Source organism: Coregonus lavaretus (genome assembly GCF_964263955.1).
Source record: "Coregonus lavaretus genome assembly, chromosome: 27".
Lineage (NCBI taxonomy): Eukaryota > Metazoa > Chordata > Actinopteri > Salmoniformes > Salmonidae > Coregonus > Coregonus lavaretus.
In genome coordinates this window covers 14,911,432-14,935,556 of record NC_140014.1, presented here as the reverse complement: position 1 = coordinate 14,935,556, position 24,125 = coordinate 14,911,432, and the positions used below count along the sequence as shown (strand labels likewise).

General features: G+C 43.8%; 2 protein-coding genes across 2 annotated transcripts in view; both read left to right on the top strand.

Moving 5' to 3' along the window:
* LOC311102607 (myelin transcription factor 1-like protein) overlaps positions 1-24,125 on the top strand; it is a gene marked incomplete at both ends in the record, with an annotated part of 591,893 nt that overhangs the window by 352,637 nt on the left and 215,131 nt on the right. The window lies entirely within an intron of this gene.
* Positions 1-24,125, top strand: part of LOC311103165 (EARP-interacting protein homolog) — a 68,719-nt gene that overhangs the window by 11,309 nt on the left and 33,285 nt on the right. Inside the window, exons 3-4 of the mRNA XM_084144713.1 lie at positions 203-335; positions 22,741-22,903. Coding sequence (XP_084000839.1) covers positions 203-335; positions 22,741-22,903 — 296 coding nt within the window. The remainder of the gene's footprint in view (positions 1-202; positions 336-22,740; positions 22,904-24,125) is intronic.

Below are 24,125 nucleotides of genomic sequence, written 5' to 3'. Positions count from 1 at the left end.
GCTTTGAACTGTTGAGGTTTAGGGTGACTGGTGAGAGATGACGGGGAAGAGGAGCTCCTCTGTCTTTGTTCTCACTCCAACCTCGTCCTCACTGCTCTCTCTCTCTCTCTTTCTGTTTCTTTCTCTCTCGCTCTCTCTCCCTCACTCTATCCTCCCCACCTCTCTTTCTCTCTCCTCCTCTCTTCCTCACTCCTTCCCACAGATCCACATCATTGACTTTGATGATGAGAATAACATCATTAGTAAGAGCGTCCTGCTGCACCAGGCAGGGGAGATATGGCACATCAGCGCCAGTCCTGCAGATAAAGCCGTGCTGTCGACCTGCTACAACAAAAGTGAGGCTCCCGCACTCCCCTTGCATCTAGTCCCTTTCTTATTTTCTAATTTTCTTTCTCTCCGTCTGTCTGCCTCTTTCTCTCTTTCTCTCTCCTTTTTTCAGTCTTTAGTTCCTGTCTTTATGTCACTAGTCTCTCTCTCACAACTAGGAGCCAGAGTGTTTCTTGGTGAAGTCATGTGTTCAGGAAAAACTAAGGTATAGCCCCATAAGGTATAGCAACTGCATTTTGTCTTGACCTGAAAGGATGTTATTTAAGGTAACCATCTAGGCAAGACAGTAAGAACCCTGTTAGCCAGCCATGTCATCCCCTGTCCATGGCCTAGATATGACACACACACACACAACATACAAGGCCAGACACCATGCTCCCAACAACTTCACGCTAGCAATTATGCTAAAGTAACATGTCACATTTCCCTCACACTCCTTCTGCCAACAGTTGCCACGAGGCAATAAAAAATCTAAAGGAACACGACTATTTGGACGAGAGAGAGAAAAACTAATGTAATTACATTTCTGAGTTCATTAGATGAATGCCTTTGGCCTTGGTGACAATCTGAATCAGCTCTGGATGTACTGTAGTTTTGAAGAGAGAGACAGGGAGAGAGGCATTGAAAACAAGGCTGTGATACTCGATATGTCAGTGTGCAGTTCAAAAGAGAAATGTAATTACCATGACATCCAATCTAATGGAGCAGCCCCAGTCAAAGAGAAGCAGAGTGGAGAAGTGCAGATCATATGCCCCCATTCTACCAACTATATCTCTGCTGCTGCTGAGGCAAATTCATTCCTATCCACTGTCTGATCTGAGAAGTTAGGCTGTCTCTTGTGATGGTAGTGTGGTTGGGGTGTGAACGTGGCATAGCGTTGCAGTGGTAGACAGCCATGAAAGAGTGAGAGACTGCGAGAACAGGGAGGTGTGGAGGCCAGGGTATGCCTCTAGGGGCAGCAGACACCAGAGGGAGAGAGGGCCACAGTCTCTCACGCCGTCTCTCATTCTGTCTTTCTTATTCTCTCTTTCTCCCTCTCTCTCTTTCTCCCTCTCTCTCTTTCCTTCTCTCGCTCTGTCTCTGTCTCTGTCTTGTCAGCTGGGCTCTACATGCTTCAGCTCACACGATGACAGCTCTGCTGATCTAATGGGTTAGAGCTCAGAGACCAGACCACCCCATTGTAGAGACACACATGCATGTCACACACTAAACTTATATTTATGAATATTATTTCTCACTTGACTAGCTCCTGCTCTAGCTACTCACTATTATACAAGAGATAATCAACAAGGGGCTATGCATTTTCTGGAAAATAATGCATGACGTGGAAGGTTCCACGACGCACTAGCCCCGAGTTGATTATCCTACATATACCAGGGCTATAATTAAGCAATATAGCACGAGGGGGTGTGGTATAGGGCCAATATACCACGGCTAAGGGCTGTTCTTGCGTATGATGCAACACGGAGTGCCTGGATACAGCCATTAGCCGTGGTATATTGGCCATATACCACAAACTCCCAAGGTGCCTTATTACTATTATAAACTGGTTACCAACGTAATTAGAACACTGAAAATATATTTTTGTTCAAACCCGTGGTACACGGTCTCATATACCACGGCTTTCAGCCAATCAGCATTCAGGGCTCGAACCACCTGGTTTATAATTTAGCATATTTCTGGGAGAATGTGTTCATTTGCTGGTAGAAATGTGTTCAACATCCACTGAAGTAGCTAGCAAGTTTACTAGATAACCAAAGAAACAGACTTGCTAGTTTAGCTCACAGCTTAGCTAACCAAACCATCAGCTTGCTATTATGAAAATCGAATTCAACAATGCCAATAATGTTTTCAATTCAACTTTTGCTTTCAAAAGCAGCTCATGCATAGAACATGTAAGAATGAATTTCTTAGCCATTGAATTATACCTTGCATTATAAGGAAATAATTCACGCTCTACAATGCCATACAAGCCAATCAGAAACGAGAATTCAACAATGCCATGCCATGGTATAAAGTCAATTATAAAACGAGTTGTTTGAATCCTGGATGCTGATTGGTTGATAGCAGGGAGTTATTCACGATAATTCCCGCAAAATGCCATAATGGCATAATTATATTTCAAGTATCAATGCGCATCCACTGTCCCGCAGCCCAGCCAGGCATTCATAAATCTGCCCTGCATATGAATGTGACGAGACTGACAGCTTCTCTGAGCCAGGCAAATTCATTTATCAGGATCATTATAATGGATATATCCAAAGAATTGACAATGTATACTGAACAAAAATATAAATGCAACATGTGAAGTGTTGGTCCCATGTTTCATGAGCTGAAATAAAAGATCTCAGAACTTTTCCATACGAACAAAAAGCGTATTTCTCTCCAATTATGTGCACAAATGTGTTTACATCCATGTTAGTGAGCATGTCTCCTTTGCCAAGATAATCCATCCACCTGACAGTTGTGGCATATCAAGATGCTGATTAAACAGCATGGTCATTACACAGGTGCACCTTATGCTGGGGACAATAAAAGGCCACTCTAAAATGTGCAGTTTTGTCACACAACACAATGTCACAGATGTCTCAAGTTTTGAGGGAGTGTGCAATTGGCATGCTGACTGCAGGAATGTCCACCAGAGCTGTTGCCAGAGAATTGAATGTTAATATCTCTACCGTAAACCGCCTCCAACGTTGTTTTAGAGAATTTGGCAGTACGTCCAACCGAACTCACAACCGCAGACCACATGTAACCACACGAGTCCAGGACCTCCACACCCGGCTTCTTCACCTGCGGGATTGTCTGAGATCAGCCACCCGGACAGCTGATGAAACTGGGGAGTATTTCTGTCTGTAATAAAGTCCTTTTTGTGGGGAAAAACTCATTCTGATTGGCTGGGCCTGGCGCCCCAGTTGGTGGGCTCTCAAGTGGGTGGGCCTATGCCCTCCCAGGCCCACCCATGGCTGCGCCCCTGCCCAGTCATGTGAAATATGTAGGGCCTAATGAATTTATTTCAATTGACTGATTTCCTTATATGAACTGTAACTTGCATTTATATTTTTGTTCAGTATAGAACAATTTTGTGATATCCAATTGATAGTTACAGTCTTGTCCCATCGCTGCAACTCCCGTGCGGACTCGGGAGAGGCGAAGGTCGAGAGCCATGCATCCTCCAAAACACGACCCCGCACTGCTTCTTGACACACTGCTCGCTTAACCCGGAAGCACCAATGTGTCGGAGGAAACACTGTACAGCTGGCGACCGAAGTCAGCGTGCGTGCGCCCGGCCACCACAAGGAGTCGCTAGAGCGCGATGGGACAATGACATCCCAGCCGGCCAAACCCTCCTTTAACCCGGACGACGCTGGGCCAATTGTGCCTCATGGGTCTCCCGGTTGCGGCCGGCTGCGACACAGCCCAGGATCGAACCCGGATCTGTAGTGACGCCTCTAGCACTGCGATGCAAGTGCCATAGACCGCTGCGCCACTCGGGAGGCCCCGATACTGACCCTACTGTTATGCTTGTTTACACTGAGCTGCACTGAGGTCGTAAGGTAATTACGGTTACATTAAGACACCGTGGAGCCAAATATACCGTGGAGAAGTTATCAATTGCGCTTTGGATGTTGTATCAATACACACAGTCACTACAAAGATACAGGCGTCCTTCCTAACTCAGTTGCTGGAGAGGAAGGAAACAGCTCAGGGATTTCACCACGAGGCCAATGGTGACTTTAAAACAGTTATAGAGTTTATTAATGGTTGTGATAGGAGAAAACTGAGGATGTATCAACAACATTGTAGTTACTCCACAATACTATAGTAAATGACAGAGTGAAAAGAAGGAAGCCTGTACAGAATAAAAATATTACAAAACATGCATCCTGTTTGCAATAAGGCACTAAAATAATACTGCAAAAAATGTGGCAAAGAAATGAACTTTTTGTCCTTAATATAAAGCCTTATTTTCAATCATTGTGGTGGCTGCATCATGTTATGGGTATGCTTGTCATCGGCAAGGACTAGGGAGTTATTTAGAATAAAAATAAACATATTAGAGCTAAGCACAGGCAAAATCCTAAAGGAAAACCTGGTTGTCTGCTTTCCAGCAGACACTGGTCACATGCGCCGAATACAGTAGGTGTAGACTTTACCGTGAAATGCTTCTTACGAGCCAATTCCCAACAATGCAGAGTTAAAAAGTAAGAAACATATTTGCTAAATAATAAAGTACCGAGTCAATGTTTAGGGATACGAGGTATAGTTGAAGTAATTGAGGTAATACAGTATGTACTAGGCAATCAGGATAGATAATAAACAGAGTAGCAACAGTGTGTGTGTGAAAGTGTGTGTGTGTGTGTGTGTATTGGAGTTTCAGTGTAGTATGTATGAGTTTGTGGGTAGAGTCTAGTGAGTGTGCATAGAGCAAGTGCAAGAGTCAGTGCAAAGAAAAAATATATATATAATGAAGGGGGTCAATGTAAATAGTCTGGGTAGCCATTTAATTAACTGTTCAGCAGTCTTATGTCCTGGGGGTAGAAGCTGTTCAGGAACCTTTTGGTCCCAGACATGGCACTCCATTACCGCTTGCCGTGCGGTAGCAGAGAGAACAGTCTATTACTTGGGTGGCTGGAGTCTTTGACAATTTTAAGAGCCTTCCTCTGACACCGCCTGATATAGTGGTCCTCTGTAGCTCAGCTGGTAGAGCACGGCGCTTGTAACGCCAAGGTAGTGGGTTCGATCCCCGGGACCACCCATACACAAAAATGTATGCACGCATGACTGTAAGTCACTTTGGATAAAAGCGTCTGCTAAATGGCATATTATATAGAGGTCCTGGATGGCAGGGAGTTTGTACTGGGCCGTACGCACTACCTTCTGTAGCGCCTTGCGGTCGGATGCCGAGCAGTTGCCATGCCAAGCGGTGATGCAGACAGTCAAGATGCTTTCAGTGATAAAGCTGTAGAACTTTTTGGAGGATCTGAGGGCCCATTGTTGTGCCCTCTTCACGACTGTGTTGGTGTGTTTGGACTAGGTCTGTCCCCGACATAAAAAAATCTTGGTCAACCGAAAGTCATCTGTTCTTTCAACCAATCGATTGCTGATCATTTTTAAACTTGGATTTTTTCCATATGTGTTTTAATGAAATCAACTAAACTCAGCAAAAAAAGAAACGTCCCTTTTTCAGGACCCTGTCTTTCAAAGATAATTAGTAAAAATCAAAATAACTTCACAGATCTTCATTGTAAAGAGTTTAAACACTGTTTCCCATGCTTGTTCAATGAACCATAAACAATTAATGAACATGCACCTGTGGAACGGTCGTTAAGACACTAACAGCTTACAGATGGTAGGCAATTAAGGTCACAGTTATGAAAACTTAAGACACTAAATAGGCCTTTCTACTGACTCTGAAAAACACCAAAAGAAAGATGCCCAGTTCCTGCTCATCTGCGTGAACGTGCCTTAGGCATGCTGCAAGGAGGCATGAGGACTGCAGATGTGGCCAGGGCAATAAATTGCAATGTCCGTACTGTGAGATGCCTAAGACAGCGCTACAGGGAGACAGGACGGACAATTGATCGTCCTCGCAGTGGCAGGCCACGTGTAACAACACCTGCACAGGATCGGTACATCTGAACATCACACCTGTAGGACAGGTACAGGATGGCAACAACAACTGCCCGAGTTACACCAGGAACGCACAATCCCTCCATCGGTGCTCAGACTGTCCGCAATAGGCTGAGAGAGGCTGGACTGAGGGCTTGTAGGCCTGTTGTAAGGCAGCAACGTCACTGGCAACAACGTCGCCTATGGGCACAAACCCACCGTAGCTGGACCAGACAGGACTGGCAAAAAGTGCTCTTTACTGACGGTTTTGTCTCACCAGGGGTGATGGTCGGATTCGCATTTATCGTCGAAGGAATGAGCGTTACACCGAGGCCTGTACTCTGGAGCGGGATCGATTTGGAGGTGGAGGGTCCGTCATGGTCTTATGTTGCAACTTATGTTTTGATGCCTCAAGAGGGCGCCAGAGATCTAGATAACAAAAACCTTAACCTGACCCAACCATTCTCCTCCCGCTCCTGCTGGCTTTCGCAGATTCTGCCATTATTCTCCTGAAGTTGCCGGTAATAAGCTACACGAGGAGTCGGCAAACTTTCTCACGTGGAATAACAATTTATCTTACCATTTCTACCGATCTGCGTGCCAGTTATGGTTTTCATATGCACATTTTCATGAAACAGTTTCATTTAATTTATAATAACGTCTTCGTATCTCAAAATCATTGTCATGTGGTTAATTAAAATTATATCCAAATTTAAATGAAATGATACAAACATAAAACATTGCTTCTATTGCCATAGCCAACTATGTAAAAATAGCATAAAGCCAACAAATAAAAACATTGCATCCTGCAGGTAAAAATAAAATATCCTATAAATCACATTGGCAACACATGGCCTGTCTGCAACGAACTTGAAACTTTGTATTAACTATTAACTTGGGTCCGGCCCGAAGCTTGCACTAGCGGACTTGCAACATTGTATAAAATATTCTGGGCCCTCAGTTTCCCATGCCAGTGAGCTCGGGACAGACAGCTGTAGGCTATTTGCTCAAGGGATAAGAAGCAGTGCTTGACTTGGGCAGGAGCTCACCAGAGCTGAGTACCAGCACCTCAAATGTTCTAATGCTTGAGCTCCTGTTCCTCTTATAGAATATTAGCTCAAAAGTATTGTGGAGCTCCTGCACCTAAATATAAACAGTCCCAGCACCCAAAATGAGTACCAGAAACCTATTTCAGTCCAAGTCAAGCACTGATAAGAAGCCTATGTAATGAAGTTTCCACTGGATCAGAGCATGACATTTTTTAGTTTCATGCTGAGTGGTTATCGAAAGGGAGAGAGCTGGAAAGATTTTTCAAATACATTGAGAAACTATTGTAATTCTCAATGGATGTAAAAACAGACTTTGTTTGCTTGCTGTTTGAGGTGAAGGAAACATTACTTTGAGAAGCTCCACAGGTCATTAGTGGTGGTGCGTTAAGCCAATCAGAAATACTATCAGATCCCCAAATGGGCACATTTATATGCCTACATTTGCGCTCAGGCCAGGTAGCCTATAGGCCTACCTCTATGCGTGTGCGTCCTTACTCAACATTGACAGGAGCGCTCCAAACAAAAGACAACTAAATTGACAGAACTCGTAAATGGAATTAAATAAACCAAAACTTGTTTCTCACAAGTGTAGCATAGGTTGTGTCCACTCCGACAATGAGAACAGGAAGACTGGAATAATAATATTTAAAGCATTCAAATAAATAACCGTAACCAAAGTAACAAACATTGGAGATTAGAAATTATAGGAATTAACGGTAAATGTACTACTGGTGATATATGTATTGGGGAATTGATATACACTAACAATCAAACGCAAACAATTCACACAATGAAGTTATGAAACAATGAATGTGCACAAATTGGCGGGAGAGAGCGCATTCTGGAGAGAGAAGTACATTGTGTATCTGGGTGCATGGTCAATCTGACGTCTGCATTGGCCGTGCAGCATTTACGGTGAAATGGCCTCAGCAGAAGTCAGGGCATTCATACTTCTTGCGCTTCGCGGAGCAGTGCAGAGCTGTTGTCAAGGAAGTGAGTTTGTGTTTAAACAGGATGTACCACCCCGACCTACCGTCAAACAATCATGTCAATGCGGAGCTATACAGAGCCCTCCGCATCGTTACAACATTTGGAAGGCGCATGGAGATGCGATACAGAGCTTTGGCCTCTGCATGCCTCCTGGAGGCGCCGCAATTGCGTCACACCCTCCATATGGAGCCTCCGACCACATTTTTGAATCAAGCATAAATTGGCTTTTAGTCTAGGCCTCCGCAATGGATTAGTTCACTGAGATGGGTGTAAATATATATATATATATATATATATATATATATATATATATATATACAGTTGAAGTCGGAAGTTTAGATACAGCTTAGCCGAATACATTTAAACCCAGTTTTTCACAATTCCTGACATTTAATCCTAGTAAAAATTCCCTGTCTTAGGTCAGTTAGGATCACCACTTTATTTTAAGAATGTGAAATGTCAGAATAATAGTAGAGAGAATGATTTATTTAAGCTTTTATTTCTTTCATCACATTCCTAGTGGGTCAGAAGTTTACATACACTCAATTAGTATTTGGTAGCATTGCCTTTAAATTGTTTAACTTGGGTCAAACGTTTCGGGTAGCCTTCCACAAGCTTCCCACAATAAGTTGGGTGAATTTTGGCCCATTCCTCCTGACAGAGCTGGTGTAACTGAGTCAGTTTTGTAGGCCATCTCGCTCGCACACGCTTTTTCAGTTCTGCCCACAACTGTTCTATAGGATTGAGGTCAGGGCTTTGTGATGGCCACTCCAATACCTTGACTTTGTTGTCCTTAAGCCATTTTGCCACAACTTTGGAAGTATGCTTGGGGTCATTGTCCATGTGGAAGACCCATTTGCGACCAAGCTTTAACTTCCTGACTGATGTCTTGAGATGTTGCTTCAATATATCCACATAATTTTCCTTCCTCATGATGCCATCTATTTTGTGAAGTGCAGCAAAGCACTCCCACAGCATGATGCTGCCACCCCCGTGCTTCACGGTTGGGATGGTGTTCTTCTGCTTGCAAGCTACCCCCTTTTTCCTCCAAACATGACGATGGTCATTATGGCCAAACAGTTATATTTTTCTTTCATTAGACATTTCTCAAAAAAGTACAATATTTTTCCCCATGTGCAGTTGCAAACCGTATTCTGGCTTTTTTTATGGCGGTTTTGGAGCAGTGGCTTCTTCCTTGCTGATCGACCTTTCAGGTTATGTCGATATAGGACTAGTTTTACTGTGGATATAGATACTTTTGTACCTGTTTCCTCCAGCATCTTCACAAGGTCCTTTACTGTTGTTCTGGGATTGATTTGCACTTTTCGCCCCAAAGTACGTTCATCTCTAGGAGACAGAACGCGTCTCCATCCTGAGCGGTATGACAGCTGCGTGGTCCCATGGTGTTTATACTTGCGTGCTATTGTTTGTACCGCTGAACGTGGTACCTTCAGGCATTTGGAAATTGCTCCCAAGGATGAACCAATGTCAAGCAAAGAGGCACTGAGTTTGAAGGTAGGCCTTGAAATACATCCACAGGTACACCTCCAATTGACTCAAATTATGTCAATTAGCCTATCAGAAGCTTCTAAAGCCATGACATCATTTTCTGGAATTTTCCAAGCTGTTTAAAGGCACTGTCAAATTAGTGTATGTAAACTTCTGACCCACTGGAATTATGATACAGTGAATTATAAGTGAAATAATCTGTCTGTAAACAATTGTTGGAAAAATGACTAGTAGATGTCCTAACCGACTTGCCAAAACTATAGTTTGTTACCAAGAAATTTGTAGAGTGGTTGAAGTTTTAACGACTACAACCTAAGTGTATGTAAACTTCCGACTTCAACTGTATATATACAGCTGTGGAAAAAATTAAGAGACATTTACATTTTAGTCATTTAGCAGACGCTCTTATCCAGAGCGACTCACAGTTAGTGCATACATTATTTTTTTATACTGGCCCCCCGTGGGAATCAAACCCACAACCCTGGCGTTGCAAACACCATGCTCTACCAACTGAGCTACATCCCTGCCGGCCATTCCCTCCCCTAACCTGGACGACGCTGGGCCAATTGTGCGCCGCCCCATGGGTCTCCCGGTCGCGGCCGGCTACGACAGAGCCTGGATTCGAACCAGGATCTCTAGTGGCACAGCTAGCACTGCGATGCAGTGCCTTAGACCACTGCGCCACTGCAAATTTTTCTTAAATCTACATGTATGACAGCCATTCCATTCCAGTGTCTGTTGAATTCCAACACAGGCACACCTCATTCTACTGAATTAGGTACTGATTAGGTGATCACCTGAACCAAATCTTATTTAACGAGGAAAAGTATAAAAACCACTGCTGTGGTCATCACTATCCTCTTGCAATAGGACCAGCTGGATGGCAAAAACAGTGCTAATAGTACCTCAAAAGTAATATTAATCAACAAATAACTATTGACCATGCCAAAAGAGTTGAAAAGGAAATTTCTAAGTGACCCCAAACTTTTGAACGGTAGTATATATATATACAGTGGGGAGAACAAGTATTTGATACACTGCCGATTTTGCAGGTTTTCCTACTTACAAAGCATGTAGAGGTCTGTAATTTTTATCAAAGGTACACTTCAACTGTAAGAGACGGAATCTAAAAAAAAAATCCAGAAAATCACATTGTATGATTTTTAAGTAATTAATTAGCATTTTATTGCATGACATAAGTATTTGATACATCAGAAAAGCAGAACTTAATATTTGGTAAAGAAACCTTTGTTTGCAATTACAGAGATCATATGTTTCCTGTAGGTCTTGACCAGGTTTGCACACACTGCAGCAGAGATTATGGCCCACTCCTCCAAGCAGACCTTCTCCAGATCCTTCAGGTTTCGGGGCTGTCGCTGGGCAATACAGACTTTCAGCTCCCTCCAAAGATTTTCTATTGGGTTCAGGTCTGGAGACTGGCTAGGTCACTCCAGGACCTTGAGATGCTTCTTACGGAGCCACTCCTTAGTTGCCCTGGCTGTGTGTTTCGGGTCGTTGTCAAGCTGTAAGACCCAGCCACGACCCATCTTCAATGCTCTTACTGAGGGAAGGAGGTTGTTGGCCAAGATCTCGCGATACATGGCCCCATCCATCCTCCCCTCAATACGGTGCAGTCGTCCTGTCCCCTTTTCAGAAAAGCATCCCCAAAGAATGATGTTTCCACCTCCATGCTTCACGGTTGGGATGGTGTTCTTGGGGTTGTACTCATCCTTCTTCTTCCTCCAAACATGGTGAGTGGAGTTTAGACCAAAAAGCTATATTTTTGTCTCATCAGACCACATGACCTTCTCCCATTCCTCCTCTGGATCATCCAGATGGTCATTGGCAAACTTCAGACGGGACATGCGCTGGCTTGAGCAGGGGGACCTTGCGTGCGCTGCAGGATTTTAATCCATGATGGCGTAGTGTGTTACTAATGGTTTTCTTTGAGACTGTGGTCCCAACTCTCTTCAGGTCATTGACCAGGTCCTGCCGTGTAGTTCAGGGCTGATCCCTCACCTTCCTCATGAACATTGATGCCCCACGAGGTGAGATCTTGTATGGAGCCCCAGACCGAGGGTGATTGACCGTCATCTTGAACTTCTTCCATTTTCTAATAATTGCGCCAACAGTTGTTGCCTTCTCACCAAGCGGCTTGCCTATTGTCCTGTAGCCCATCCCAGCCTTGTGCAGGTCTACAATTTTATCCCTGATGTCCTTACACAGCTCTCTGGTCTTGGCCATTGTGGAGAGGTTGGTGTCTGTTTGATTGAGTGTGTGGACAGGTGTCTTTTATACAGGTAACGAGTTCAAACAGGTGCAGTTAATACAGGTAATGAGTGGAGAACAGGAGGGCTTCTTAAAGAAAAACTAACAGGTCTGTGAGAGCCGGAATTCTTACTGGTTGGTAGGTGATCAAATATTTATGTCATGCAATAAAATGCACATGAATTACTTAAAAATCATACAATGTGATTTTCTGGATTTTTGTTTCAGATGACGTCTTTCACAGTTGAAGTGTACCTTTGATAAAAATTACAGACCTCTACATGCTTTGTAAGTAGGAAAACCTGCAAAATCGGCAGTGTATCAAATACTTGTTCTCCCCACTGTATATACAGCGAGGGAAAAAAGTATTTGATCCCCTGCTGATTTTGTTTTTGTTTTTGTTTTGCCACCAAGTACTAAGTCATGTTTTGCAGAGGGGTCAAATACTTATTTCCCTCAATAAAATGCAAATACATTTATAACATTTTTGACATGCGTTTTTCTGGATTTTCTGTTATTCTGTCTCTCACTGTTCAAATAAACCTACCATTAAAATTATAGACTGATCATGTCTTTGTCAGTGGGCAAACGTACAAAATCAGCAGGGGATCAAATACTTTTTTCCCCTCACTGTATATATATATATATATATATATATATATATATATATACTTAGAAATGTCCTTGTTTTCGAAAGAAAAGCAATTTTTTTGTCCATTTAAATAACATCAAATTGAAATCAGAAATACAGTGTAGACATTGTTAATGTTGTAAATGGCTATTGTAGCTGGAAACGGCTGATTTTTTATGGAATATCTACATAGGCGTATAGAGGCCCATTATCAGCAACCATCAGTCATGTGTTCCAATGGCATGTTGTGTTTGCTAATCCAAGTTAATAATTTTAAAAGGCTAATTGATCATTAGAAAACCCTTTTGCAATTATGTTAGCACAGCTGAAAACTGTTGTGCTGATTAAAGAAGCAATAAAACTGGCCTTCTTGAGACTAGTTTAGTGTCTGGAGCATCAGCAATTGTGGGTTCGATTACAGGCTCAAAATGGCCAGAAACAAATAACTTTCTTCTGAAACTCATCAGTCTATTCTTGTTCTGAGAAATGAAGGCTAATCCATGCGAGAAATTGCCAAGAAACTGAAGATCTCGTACAACGCTGTGTAGAGGTGACTCCGGGATGCTGACCTTCTAGGCAGAGTTGCAAAGAAAAAGACTGGCCAATAAAAACTCTGCCTAGAAGGTCAGCATCCCAGAGTCGCCTCTTCACTGTTGACGTTGAGACTGGTGTTTTGCGGGTACTATTTAATGAAGCTGCCAGTTAAGGACCTGTGAGGCGTCTGTTTCTCAAACTAGACACTGTAATGTATTTGTCCTCTTGCTCAGTTGTGCACCGGGGCCTCCCACTCCTCTTTCTATTCTGGTTAGAGCCAGTTTACTGAGTACCACTCTCCATATTTTCAAGCATAGTGGTGGCTGCATCATGTTATAGGTATGCTTGTTATCGTTAAGGACTGGGGAGTTTTTCAGGATAAAAAATAAATGGAATGGAGCTAAGCACAGATAAAATCCTAGAGGAAAACCTGGTTCAGTCTGCTTTCCACCAGACACTGTGAGATGAATTCACCTTTCAGCAGGACAATAACCTAAAATACAAGGCCAAATCTACATGAGTTGCTTACCAAGAAGACCGTGAATGTTCCTGGGTTGCCGAGTTATAGTTTTGACTTAAATCTGCTTGAAAATCTATGGCAAGACCTGAAAATGGTTGTCTAGCAATTATCAACAAACAGTTTGAAGAATTTTAAAAATAATGGGCAAATGTTGCACCATCCAGGTGTGGAAAGCTCTTAGAAAGCTTCAGATAGACTCATAGCTGTAATTGCTGCCAAAGGTAGTAATAACATGCATTGACTCGGGGAGTTGAACCCGATGGTCACTCTGACAGAGCTCCAGAGTTCCTCTGTGGAGATGGGAGAACCTTCCAGAAGGACAACCATCTCTGCAGCACTCCACCAATCAGGCCTTTATGGTAGAGTGGCCAGACGGAAGCCAGTCTTCAGTAAAAGGCACATGACAGCCCGCTTGGAGTTTGCCAAAAGGCACCTAAAGGACTCCCAGACCATGAGAAACATTCTCTGGTCTGATGAAACCAAGATTGAACTCTTTGGCCTGAATGCCAAGCGTCACGTCTGGAGAAAACCTGGCACCATCCCTACGGTGAAGCATGGTGGTGGCAGCATCATGCTGTGGGGATGTTTTCAGTGGCAGGGACTGGGAGACTAGTCAGGATCGAGGGAAAGATGGAACGGAGCAAAGTACAGAGAGATCCTTGATGAAAACCTGCTCCAGAGTGCTCAGGACCTCAGGACCGCTCAGACTGGGGCGAAGGTTCACCTTCCAACAGGACAACAACCCTAAGCACACAGCCAAGACAATGCAGGAGTGGCTTCGGGACAAGTCTCTGAATGTTCTTAAGTGGCCCAGCCAGAGCCCAGACTTGAACCCGATTGAACATCTCTGGAGAGACCTGAAAATAGCTGTGCAGCAACGCTCCCCATCCAACCTGACAGAGCTTGAGAGGATCTGCAGAGAAGAATGGGAGAAACTCCCCAAATACAGGTGTGCCAAGCTTGTAGCGTCATACCCAACAAGACTCGAGGCCGTAATATTTCCCTTTTTTATTTTTAATAAATGTGCAAAATGTTCTAAAAGCCTGTTTTGGCTTTGTCATTATGGGGTATTGTGTGTAGATTGATGAGGAAAAAAATCTATTTAGAATAAGGCTGTAACGTAACAAAATGTGGTAAAAGTCAAGAGGTCTGAATACTTTCCGAATGCGGTTTATTTTTCATAAATAAATGTTAGAATTATTCTTCCACTTTTACATTACAGAGTATTTTGTGTAGCTTACTTCTCTTGTTGTTCTTTTTTTTCACATTTATTTAACCAGGTAGGCCAGTTGAGAACAAGTTCTCATTTACAACTGCGACCTGTCCAAGACAAAGCAAAGCAGTGCGATAAAAACAACAACAACACAGAGTTACACATGGGATAAACAAAAACATACAGTCAATAACACAATATAAAATCTATATACAGTGTGTGCAAATGTAGTAAGTTATGGAGGTAAGGCAATAAATAGGCCATAGTGCAAAATTATTACAATTTAGTATTAACACTGGAGTGATAGATGTGCAGAAGATGATGTGCAAATAGAGATACTGGGGTGCAAATGAGCAAAATAAATAACAATATGGGGATGAGGTAGTTGGGTGGGCTAATTACAGATGGGCTGTGTACAGGTGCAGTTTTCAGTAAGCTGCTCTGACAACTGATGCTTAAAGTTAGTGAGGGAGATAAGAGTGTCCAGCTTCAGAGATTTTTGCAGTTCGTTCCAGTCATTAGCAGCAGAGAACTGGAAGGAGGGGCAGCCAAAGGAGGTGTTGGCTTTGGGGATGACCAGTGAGATATACCTGCTGGAGCGCAGACTACGGGTGGGTGTTTCTGTGGTGACCAATGAGCTAAGATAAGGCAGGTATTTGCCCATCAGTGATATATAGATGACCTGGAGCCAGTGGGTTTGGCGACAAATATGTAGTGAGGGCCAGCCAACAAGAGCGTACAGGTCACAATGGTGGGTAGTATATGAGGCTTTGGTGACAAATCGGATGGCACTGCGATAGACTACATCCAATTTGCTGAGTAGAGTGTTGGAGGCTATTTTGTAAATGACATTGCCAAGTCAACGAAGTCAAGGATCGGTAGGATAGTCAGTTTTACGAGGGCATGTTTGGCAGCATGAGTGAAGGAGGCTTTGTTGCGAAATAGGAAGCCGATTCTAGATTTAACTTTGGATTGGAGATGCTTAATGTGAGTCTGGAAGGAGAGTTTACGGTCTAACCAGACACCTAGGTATTTGTAGTTGTCCACAAATTCTAAGTCAGACCCACCGAGAGTAGTGATTCTAGTCGGGTGGGCAGGTGCAAGCAGCGTTCGATTGAAGAGCATGCATTTAGTTTTACTAGCGTTTAAGAGCAGTTGGAGGCTACGGAAGCAGTGTTGTATGGCATTGAAGCTCGTTTGGTGGTTTGTTAGCACAGTGTCCAATGAAGGGCCAGATGTATACAAAATTGTGTTGTCTGCGTAGAGGTGGATCTGAGAGTCACCAGCAGCAAGAGCGACATCATTGATATACACAGAGAATAGAGTCGGCCCGAGAATTGAACCCTGTGGCACCCCTATAGAGACTGCCAGGGGTCCAGACAACAGGCCCTCCGATTTGACACATTGAACTCATTGAAGCCAGGTCGATGAAGACGGCTGCACAGTACTGTCTTTTATCGATCGCGGTTATAATATCGTTTAGGACCTTGAGCGTGGCTGAGGTGCACCCATGACCAGCTCAGAAACCAGATTGCATAGTGGAGAAGGTACGGTGGGATTCGAAATGGTTGGTGATCTGTTTATTAACTTGGCTTTCAAATACTTTCGAAAGGCAGGGCAGGATGGATATAGGTCTGTAACAGTTTGGATCTAGAGTGTCACCCCCTTTGAAGAGGGGGATGACCGCCGGCAGCTTTCCAATCTCTGGGGATCTCAGATGATACAAAAGAGAGGTTGAACAGGCTAGTAATAGAGGTTGCTACAATTTCGGCTGCTAATTTTAGAAAGAAAGGGTCCAGATTGTGTCTAGCCCAGCTGATTTGTAGGGGTCCAGATTTTGCAGCACTTTCAAAACATCAGCTATCTGAATTTGGGTGAAGGAGAAGTGTGGGGGCCGGGGTAGGGGTAGCCAGGTTTGCAGCGGAGGGTGCAGAGCTGGTGGCCGGGGTAGGGGTAGCCAGGTGGAAAGCATGGCCAGCCGTAGCAAAATGCTTATTGAAATTCTCGATTATCGTAGATTTATAGGTGGTGACAGTGTTTCCTAGCCTCAGTGCAGTGGGCAGCTGGGAGGAGGTGCTCTTATTCTCCATGGACTTTACAGTGTCCCAAAACCTTTTGGAGTTAGTGCTACAGGATGCACATTTCTGTTTGAAAAAGCTAGCCTTTGCTTTCCTAACTGATTGTGTATATTGGTTCCTGACTTCCCTGAAAAGTTGCATATCGCAGGGGCTGTTCGATGCTAATGCAGTCCGCCACAGGATGTTTTTGTGCTGGTCAAGGGCAGTCAAGTCTGGGGTGAACCAGGAGCTATATCTGTTCTTAGTTCTGAATTTTTTGAATGGGGCATGCTTATTTAAGATGGAGAGGAAAGCACTTTTAAAGAACATCCAGGCATCCTCTGCTGACGGAATGAGGTCAATATCCATCCAGGATACCCAGGCCAGGTCAATTAGAAAGGGAAGTGTTTTAGGGAGCGTTTGACAGTGATGAGGGGTGGTCGTTTGACCGCGGACCCATTACGGACGCAGGCAATGAGGCAGTGACGCTGAGATCGTGGTTGAAGACAGCGGAGGTGTATTTAGAGGGTAAATTAGTCAGGATGATATCTATGAGGGTGCCCATGTTTACAGATTTAGGGTTGTACCTGGTAGGTTCCTTAATAATATGTGTGAGATTGAGGGCATCTAGTTTAGATTGTAGGACGGCCGGGGTGTTAAGCATATCCCAGTTTAGGTCGCCAAGCAGTACGAACTCTGAGGATAGATGGGGGGCAATCAATTCACATATTGTGTCCAGGGCACAGCTGGGGGCTGAGGGGGGTCTGTAGCAAGCGGCAACAGTGATAGACTTATTTCTGGAAAGGTGGATTTTTAGAAGTAGAAGCTCAAACTGTTTGGGCACAGACCTGGATAGTATGATAGAGCTCTGCAGGCTATCTCTACAGTATATTGCAACTCCGCCCCAATTGGCAGTTCTATCTAGACATAAAATGTTGTAGTTTGGGATGGAAATGTCAGAGTTTTTGGTGGCCTTCCTAAGCCAGGATTGAGACACTGCTAGAACATCAGGGTTGTCGGAGTGTGCTAACGCAGTGAATAACTCAAACTTAGGGATGAGGCTTCAAGAAACCAAGTATTTTACGGTTACAGAAGTCAACAAATGATAGCGCCTGGGGAGTAGGAGGGATACTGGGGGCTACAGGGCCTGGGTTAACGTCTACATCACCAGAGGAACAGAGGAGGAGTAGAATAAGGATACGGCTAAAGGCTTTAAGAACTGGTCTTCTAGTGCGTTGGGTACAGAGAATAAAAGGGGCAGATTTCCGGGCGTTGTAGAATAGATTCAGGGCATTATGTACAGACAAGGATATGGAAGGATATGAGTACAGTGGAGGTAAACCTAAGCGTTGGGTAACGATGAAAGAGATAGCATCACTGGAGGCACCGATTGAGCCGGTCTCCGCGTGTATGGGGGGTGGGACAAAGGAGCTGTCTGAGGTAGGTTGAGCGGGACTGGGGGCTCTACAGTGAAATTGTATAATAAGAACTAACCGAAACAGCAATAGGCATGGCATATTGGCATGAGAGAGGCATAAAGCAATCACAGGTGTTATTCGAGAGAGCTAAGACAACAACTGGTAATGGCGACGAATGTTTGGGCTGAGGCTAAACAGATAAACAGGACAGATAAACAGGATGGGGTACCGTGTAAAGGAACGGTCCAGCAGGCATCAGCTGTGTAGCTGAGTGTTCATAAGGTCCAGTGAACAGCAATAGGTGAGTCCGATGGCTGCTACGGCACAGGCGAGCAGGAGGCACGGCTGTTGATTGCGTGTGCTAGCGGGACGAGGCTAGCAGATGGATCTTTGTGGTCGTCGCAACGGGAGGCCTGTTGAAACCACATCAGACGAATTACGTCGGCAGACCAGTCGTGATGGATCGGCGGGGCTCCGTGTCGACACTAGGAGATCCCGTCCGGTTGACAGAGAGGTAGATAGCCGGGAGATGGGCCTGGCTCGAGGCTAGCTCAAGGCTAACTAGTGCTTGCTTCGGGGCAGTGGTGATTAGCCAACAACAACATCCATTCGGTTGCAGCTAGCTAGTTGCGATGATCCGGTGTTGTGATTCAGTGATTCCGGCAGAAAATCCAAAATGTTCTGGGTCGATAGCGCGCTGTGCAGACTGTGCAGACTGGCCGATAATTGTCCAGGCTAGAGCTGGCTGGTAGGTAGTGCAGGCCACGGACAATGGTGAAACCACTAATGGTGGATAATAGCAAGTAGCTAGTTAGCTGGCTAGCTTCAGCCGGAGGTTCTGGATAAAAAGGTATAAGAAATAATAGAATCCGTTCCACATTGGGTGAGGCGGGTTGCAGGAAATTATATTTAGTTGAAGGATGAAAAGTGAGATTGAGAAATATATACAAAAAAGACAAAAAAACTAAAAACAGGCTATTTACACGAGCACACTACAGAATACACGACCGCACTGCTACGCCATCATGGATATACCTAGGTGTCTGGTTAGACTGTAAACTCTCCTTCCAGACTCACATTAAGCATCTCCAATCCAAAGTTAAATCTAGAATCGGCTTCCTATTTCGCAACAAAGCCTCCTTCACGCATGCTGCCAAACATGCCCTCGTAAAACTGACTATACTACCGATCCTTGACGGCGATGTCATTTACAAAATAGCCTCCAACACTCTACTCAGCAAATTGGATGTAGTCTATCACAGTGCCATCCGTTTTGTCACCAAAGCCCCATATACTACCCACCACTGTGACCTGTACGCTCTTGTTGGCTGGTCCTCACTACATATTCGTCGCCAAACCCACTGGCTCCAGGTCATCTATAAATCACTGCTAGGCAAATCCCTGCCTTATCTTAGCTCATTGGTCACCATAGCAACACCCACCCGTAGTCTGCGCTCCAGCAGGTATATCTCACTGGTCATCCCCAAAGCCAACACCTCCTTTGGCCGCCATTCCTTCCAGTTCTCTGCTGCCAATGACTGGAACGAACTGCAAAAATCTCTGAAGCTGGAGACTCTTATCTCCCTCACTAACTTTAAGCATCAGTTGTCAGAGCACCGTACCGATCACTGCACCTGTACACAGCCCATCTGAAATTAGCCCACCCAACTACCTCATCCCCATATTGTTATTTATTTTGCTCATTTGCACCCCAGTATCTCTATTTGCACATCATCTCTTGCACATCTCTCATTCCAGTGTTAATACTCAATTGTAATTTTTTTGCACTATATATTTATTGCCTTACCTCCATAACTTGCTACATTTGCACACACTGTATATATATTTTCTATTGTATTTTTGACTTTATGTTTTGTTTACCACATATGTAACTCTGTGTTGTTGTTTTTATCGCACTGCTTTGCTTTATCTTGGCCAGGTCGCAGTTGTAAATGAGAACTTGTTCTCAACTGGCTTACCTGGTTAAAGTAACTTCTTATTTATTTTTATATATCGTGTGTTTTTGTTCTACCTGATGTTATTTGTAGTACTACATTGATATTGATTACTGCATTGTTGGGTTTTGAGCTTGCAAGAAAGCCATTTCAATCAACTTGTGCACGTGACATTAAAACTTGAAGCTTGAAAATAATAGTGAGTAGTTAGAGCAGGAGCTAGTCAAGTGAGAGAGTCAATTATACCGTGGCATTGTTGAATACTCGTTTCGTTTTGCTTTAAGGGCATACTAGAGCATACTTGCCCGAGAAGCCGGTGTTTTGGAGGATATATTGGCATTCGTCTCGGGCTGGCAAACCATGCCATTATATCCTCCACACACCGGCTTCGAGGGCATTATCACTTTTATACGGGTTACCAATATATTCAAATAATTGACATATTTTCATAACATTTTTTATTTGTTCTTTTGATGGATTTATTCATACTATTTCATCCTTCCACGAGATATAGTCCCGACACAAATCTAGGGTTTCTACCCAAGCCGGCCGTCATTCATTCTATCGGTTCGGTTGCCAGAGATGCGACCCAGTCGTTAAGTATTATTTTTGTTCTAAATCTATGGTCGTTCATTCTAAATGTTCCGTTGCCATGATGGCTGGCAACATTCTTATCCCTTGCTTGCTAGCTAGCCAACTTTGGCTAACACAGTCACGTCACACAGTGCAGCCAGAATAACAGCAAAGTAGCTGCATTTGTGTTTTCTAGTTAATTTTTGGGGTTTATATCCATAACGAGCTAATGATGTGCAATTTCGCCTGTCATAGAACATTTGCTCTCTTGCCAGGCCACTGTTCAGAAGAGATAGCCAACTACACAGCTAACACAATGACTTCAAACTGAAGCTGGAATGACAGCAAACTAGCTGCATTTCGTGTTTTTCTATTGATATTTCTTTGTATAGATCCATAAAAATTATGCTGATTCATGATTTCGACTGGCTGAGAAAAGCTGCTAGCCTGTCTGTCTCGTCCCGACTCCTGACACGTTCATTACCATAGGACAGCTGGAGATCGAATTTCAATATTGAAACAGTGTTGCAAATGTCGGAGAGACAGACAGCAAGATTATTACAAATCTCCGCTAGTGAAAACCAAATGCTAGTCTAAAAGAAATTGGATATAATGTCTAGATGCTTTTTACAGTGTAAATCTAGTATATCAATTGCCTGGCTGAGCTGATGAGACAGTGGATTGCGCAGTCAGATGGAACAGAGTAAATGGGCATTTCAGCATCATAGATTTAGCCGGTGGTAAATTGTGAAATAGACACTGGCTGGAATGCGGTTATAACCAATCAGCATTCAGGATTAGACCCACTCGTTGTGTAATGCACGGTATTATTCAATGGCTATGAAGTTCATTTTTACATGTTCTATGTTTGAGCAGCTTTTGAAAGCAAAAGTTGAATTGAAAACATTATTGGCGTTGTTGAATTCGATTTTCATAATAGCATGCAAAGACTGATGGTCTGATTAGCCAATCAGAATGAGTTTTTCCCCACAAAAGGGCTTTATTACAGACAGAAATACTCCTCAGTTTTATCAGCTGTCCGGGTTCCTGGTCTCAGACGATCCTGCAGCTGAAGAAGCCAGATGTGGAGGTCCTGGGCTGGTGTGGTTACACGTGGTCTGCGGTTGTGAGGCCGGTTGGTCATACTGCCAAATTCTCTAAAACGAAGTTGGAGGAGGCTTATGGTAGAGAAATTAACATTAAATGATCTTGCAACAGCTCTGGTAGACATTCCTGCAGTCAGCATGCCAATTGCACGCTCCCTCAAAACTTGAGACATCTGTGACATTGTGTTGTGTGACAAAACTGCACATTTTAGAGTGGCCTTTTATTGTCCCTAGCACAAGGTGCACCTGTGTAATGATCATGCTGTTTAAGCAGCTTCGTGATATGCCACATCTGTCAGGTGGGTGGATTATCTTGGCAAAGGAGAATTAGAGACTAACAGGGATGTAAACAAATTTGTGCACAACATTTTAGAGAAATAAGCTTTTTGTGCGAGAGGAACATTTCTGGGATCTTTTTATTTTGATTAATGAAACATGGGACCAACACTTCACATGTTGCGTTTATATTTTTGTTCAGTATAGTAAACTTGCTAGCTACTTCAGTGGATGTTGAACACATTTCTACCTGCAAATGAACACATTTCTAGCGGCACATTTCTAGTGGTATATCCGTTAAATTATACCCGTGGCTTGTGTGATAATTAACTCGGGGCTCTATGCGTTCTCTGGAAAATAATGATACTCCGTAGAAGGTTAGTGACACTCCGCTAGCGCTTCGTGCAACACACCTTCCACGTCATGGATTATTTTTCATAGAACGCATAGGTAGCCCCTCGTTGATGGTTCCTTACGTATATCACAGGACACTAAGGAAATGTATTTGAATGAAAGCACCTACAGGGATCTAGCTGCACCAGGTTTTTGGAACCTTCATAACCTGGTCCCTGATGCGGTCCCACAGACCTGGTCCTTCTGTACCACTATACATTCTGGTTTTCATTCTCAAATCCATATAATGAGTGAGTCCCCACCCATCTCAGGTGTCTAAGACTGATTTTGTCTCCTGTCCACCCCAGCCAGTGAGAGCCGCGTGGTGATGTGTGGGGCTGTATGGAGGATGCCCCCAGAGTGGGAGTCAGGGAGCCATGAGACCCCAGACGACCCCCACAACTCCCACAACCCCCAGAACCTGGAACTCCTCTGTCACCTTGACAACAGAGCCCATGGCAACACCTCCAGGTAGGCTGCTCTCAGACTGTAGCCTATAGCTACAATACTGTATACAACACAACACAGTCATATCAATTCAACCCTGAAACTATAGGGTTTAACGACCCTGTTTCGATACTTTTCTCTCCTCTTTTCTCCTTTGTCTTCTTTTTCCCCTCTATTTCCCCTCGTTCTCTGTTCTTCTATCCTTATCCCCCTCTCTCTCTCTTTCTCCATTTGACTCTATCTCTGTTTATTTTGTCTTTCTAAATCTATCATCCTGCTTCTCACCATTTATACCCCTATACTCGCTTATCTTCCTCTATCTTTAAATCTTTCTATCTCATTCTCCCTCTTCATCTCTTTGTTATCTCCCTCTGTCACTTGCCTTGTCTCTCTCTCTCTCTCTCTCTCTCTCTCTCTCTCTCTCTCTCTCTCTCTCTCTCTCTCTCTCTCTCTCTCTCTCTCTCTCTCTGTCTCTCTCTCTCTCTCTCTCATATACTACTGAAGTGTATCCTGGTCTATACTTTGCTATACTATGTTGTGCTGTGCTGTGTAAAGTATTGACTGGACTGACCTACATATCCCAGGGCTCAGCCACTGCTCATGCCTTTGTCTTATAGCTGTATACACTATTTTTACCATCATTTATTGTGCAGGAAAATAAAATCAATACTCATCCCTTTTTAGACTTCAGTAGCTGCATCATCCCTTTGGAAGGAAGATTGCATTTTAGCATTCCAAATTAAATTCCCAATTTTAAGAAACTTCCCTGAGCAGTATTTGTTATATATTTTAGAGGCTGCAATTTACTTTGTGCATGTGTGTGTGTGTGTAATAGCCTCCAGTTGGCGGAGAGCCATGGGTGAGTGAGGTGGGGCTCTGGGGTGGAGATTGATGGTTCTGGTGTCTGCCATTCTGACACCTCCAGAGCTGCAACACTCTCAAGGGCATGATGGTGTGTCTGTGAGTGTGTGTTCTGTGAGTCTTGTAGCCTTTGCTTTGTTGTATTGGCTCTGAGAGATGGATGGCTTTGGTTTGGTGCACACCTCGTCCATCTCTTTCAAACTGCAACCCCCGCTCACTCTGACTACGCTAGCAGGAGCACAGCAACCAGCAGGGGGTGTGTTTGTGTGTGTGTGACTACGTGCTTGTTTAAGTGTGTGAGAGAAGGAGTACATGAGAAGGTCTGTATGTACATACTGTATATTATTAACAGGGCTCTCAGCTGTGAGGATATACTGCCTATGAA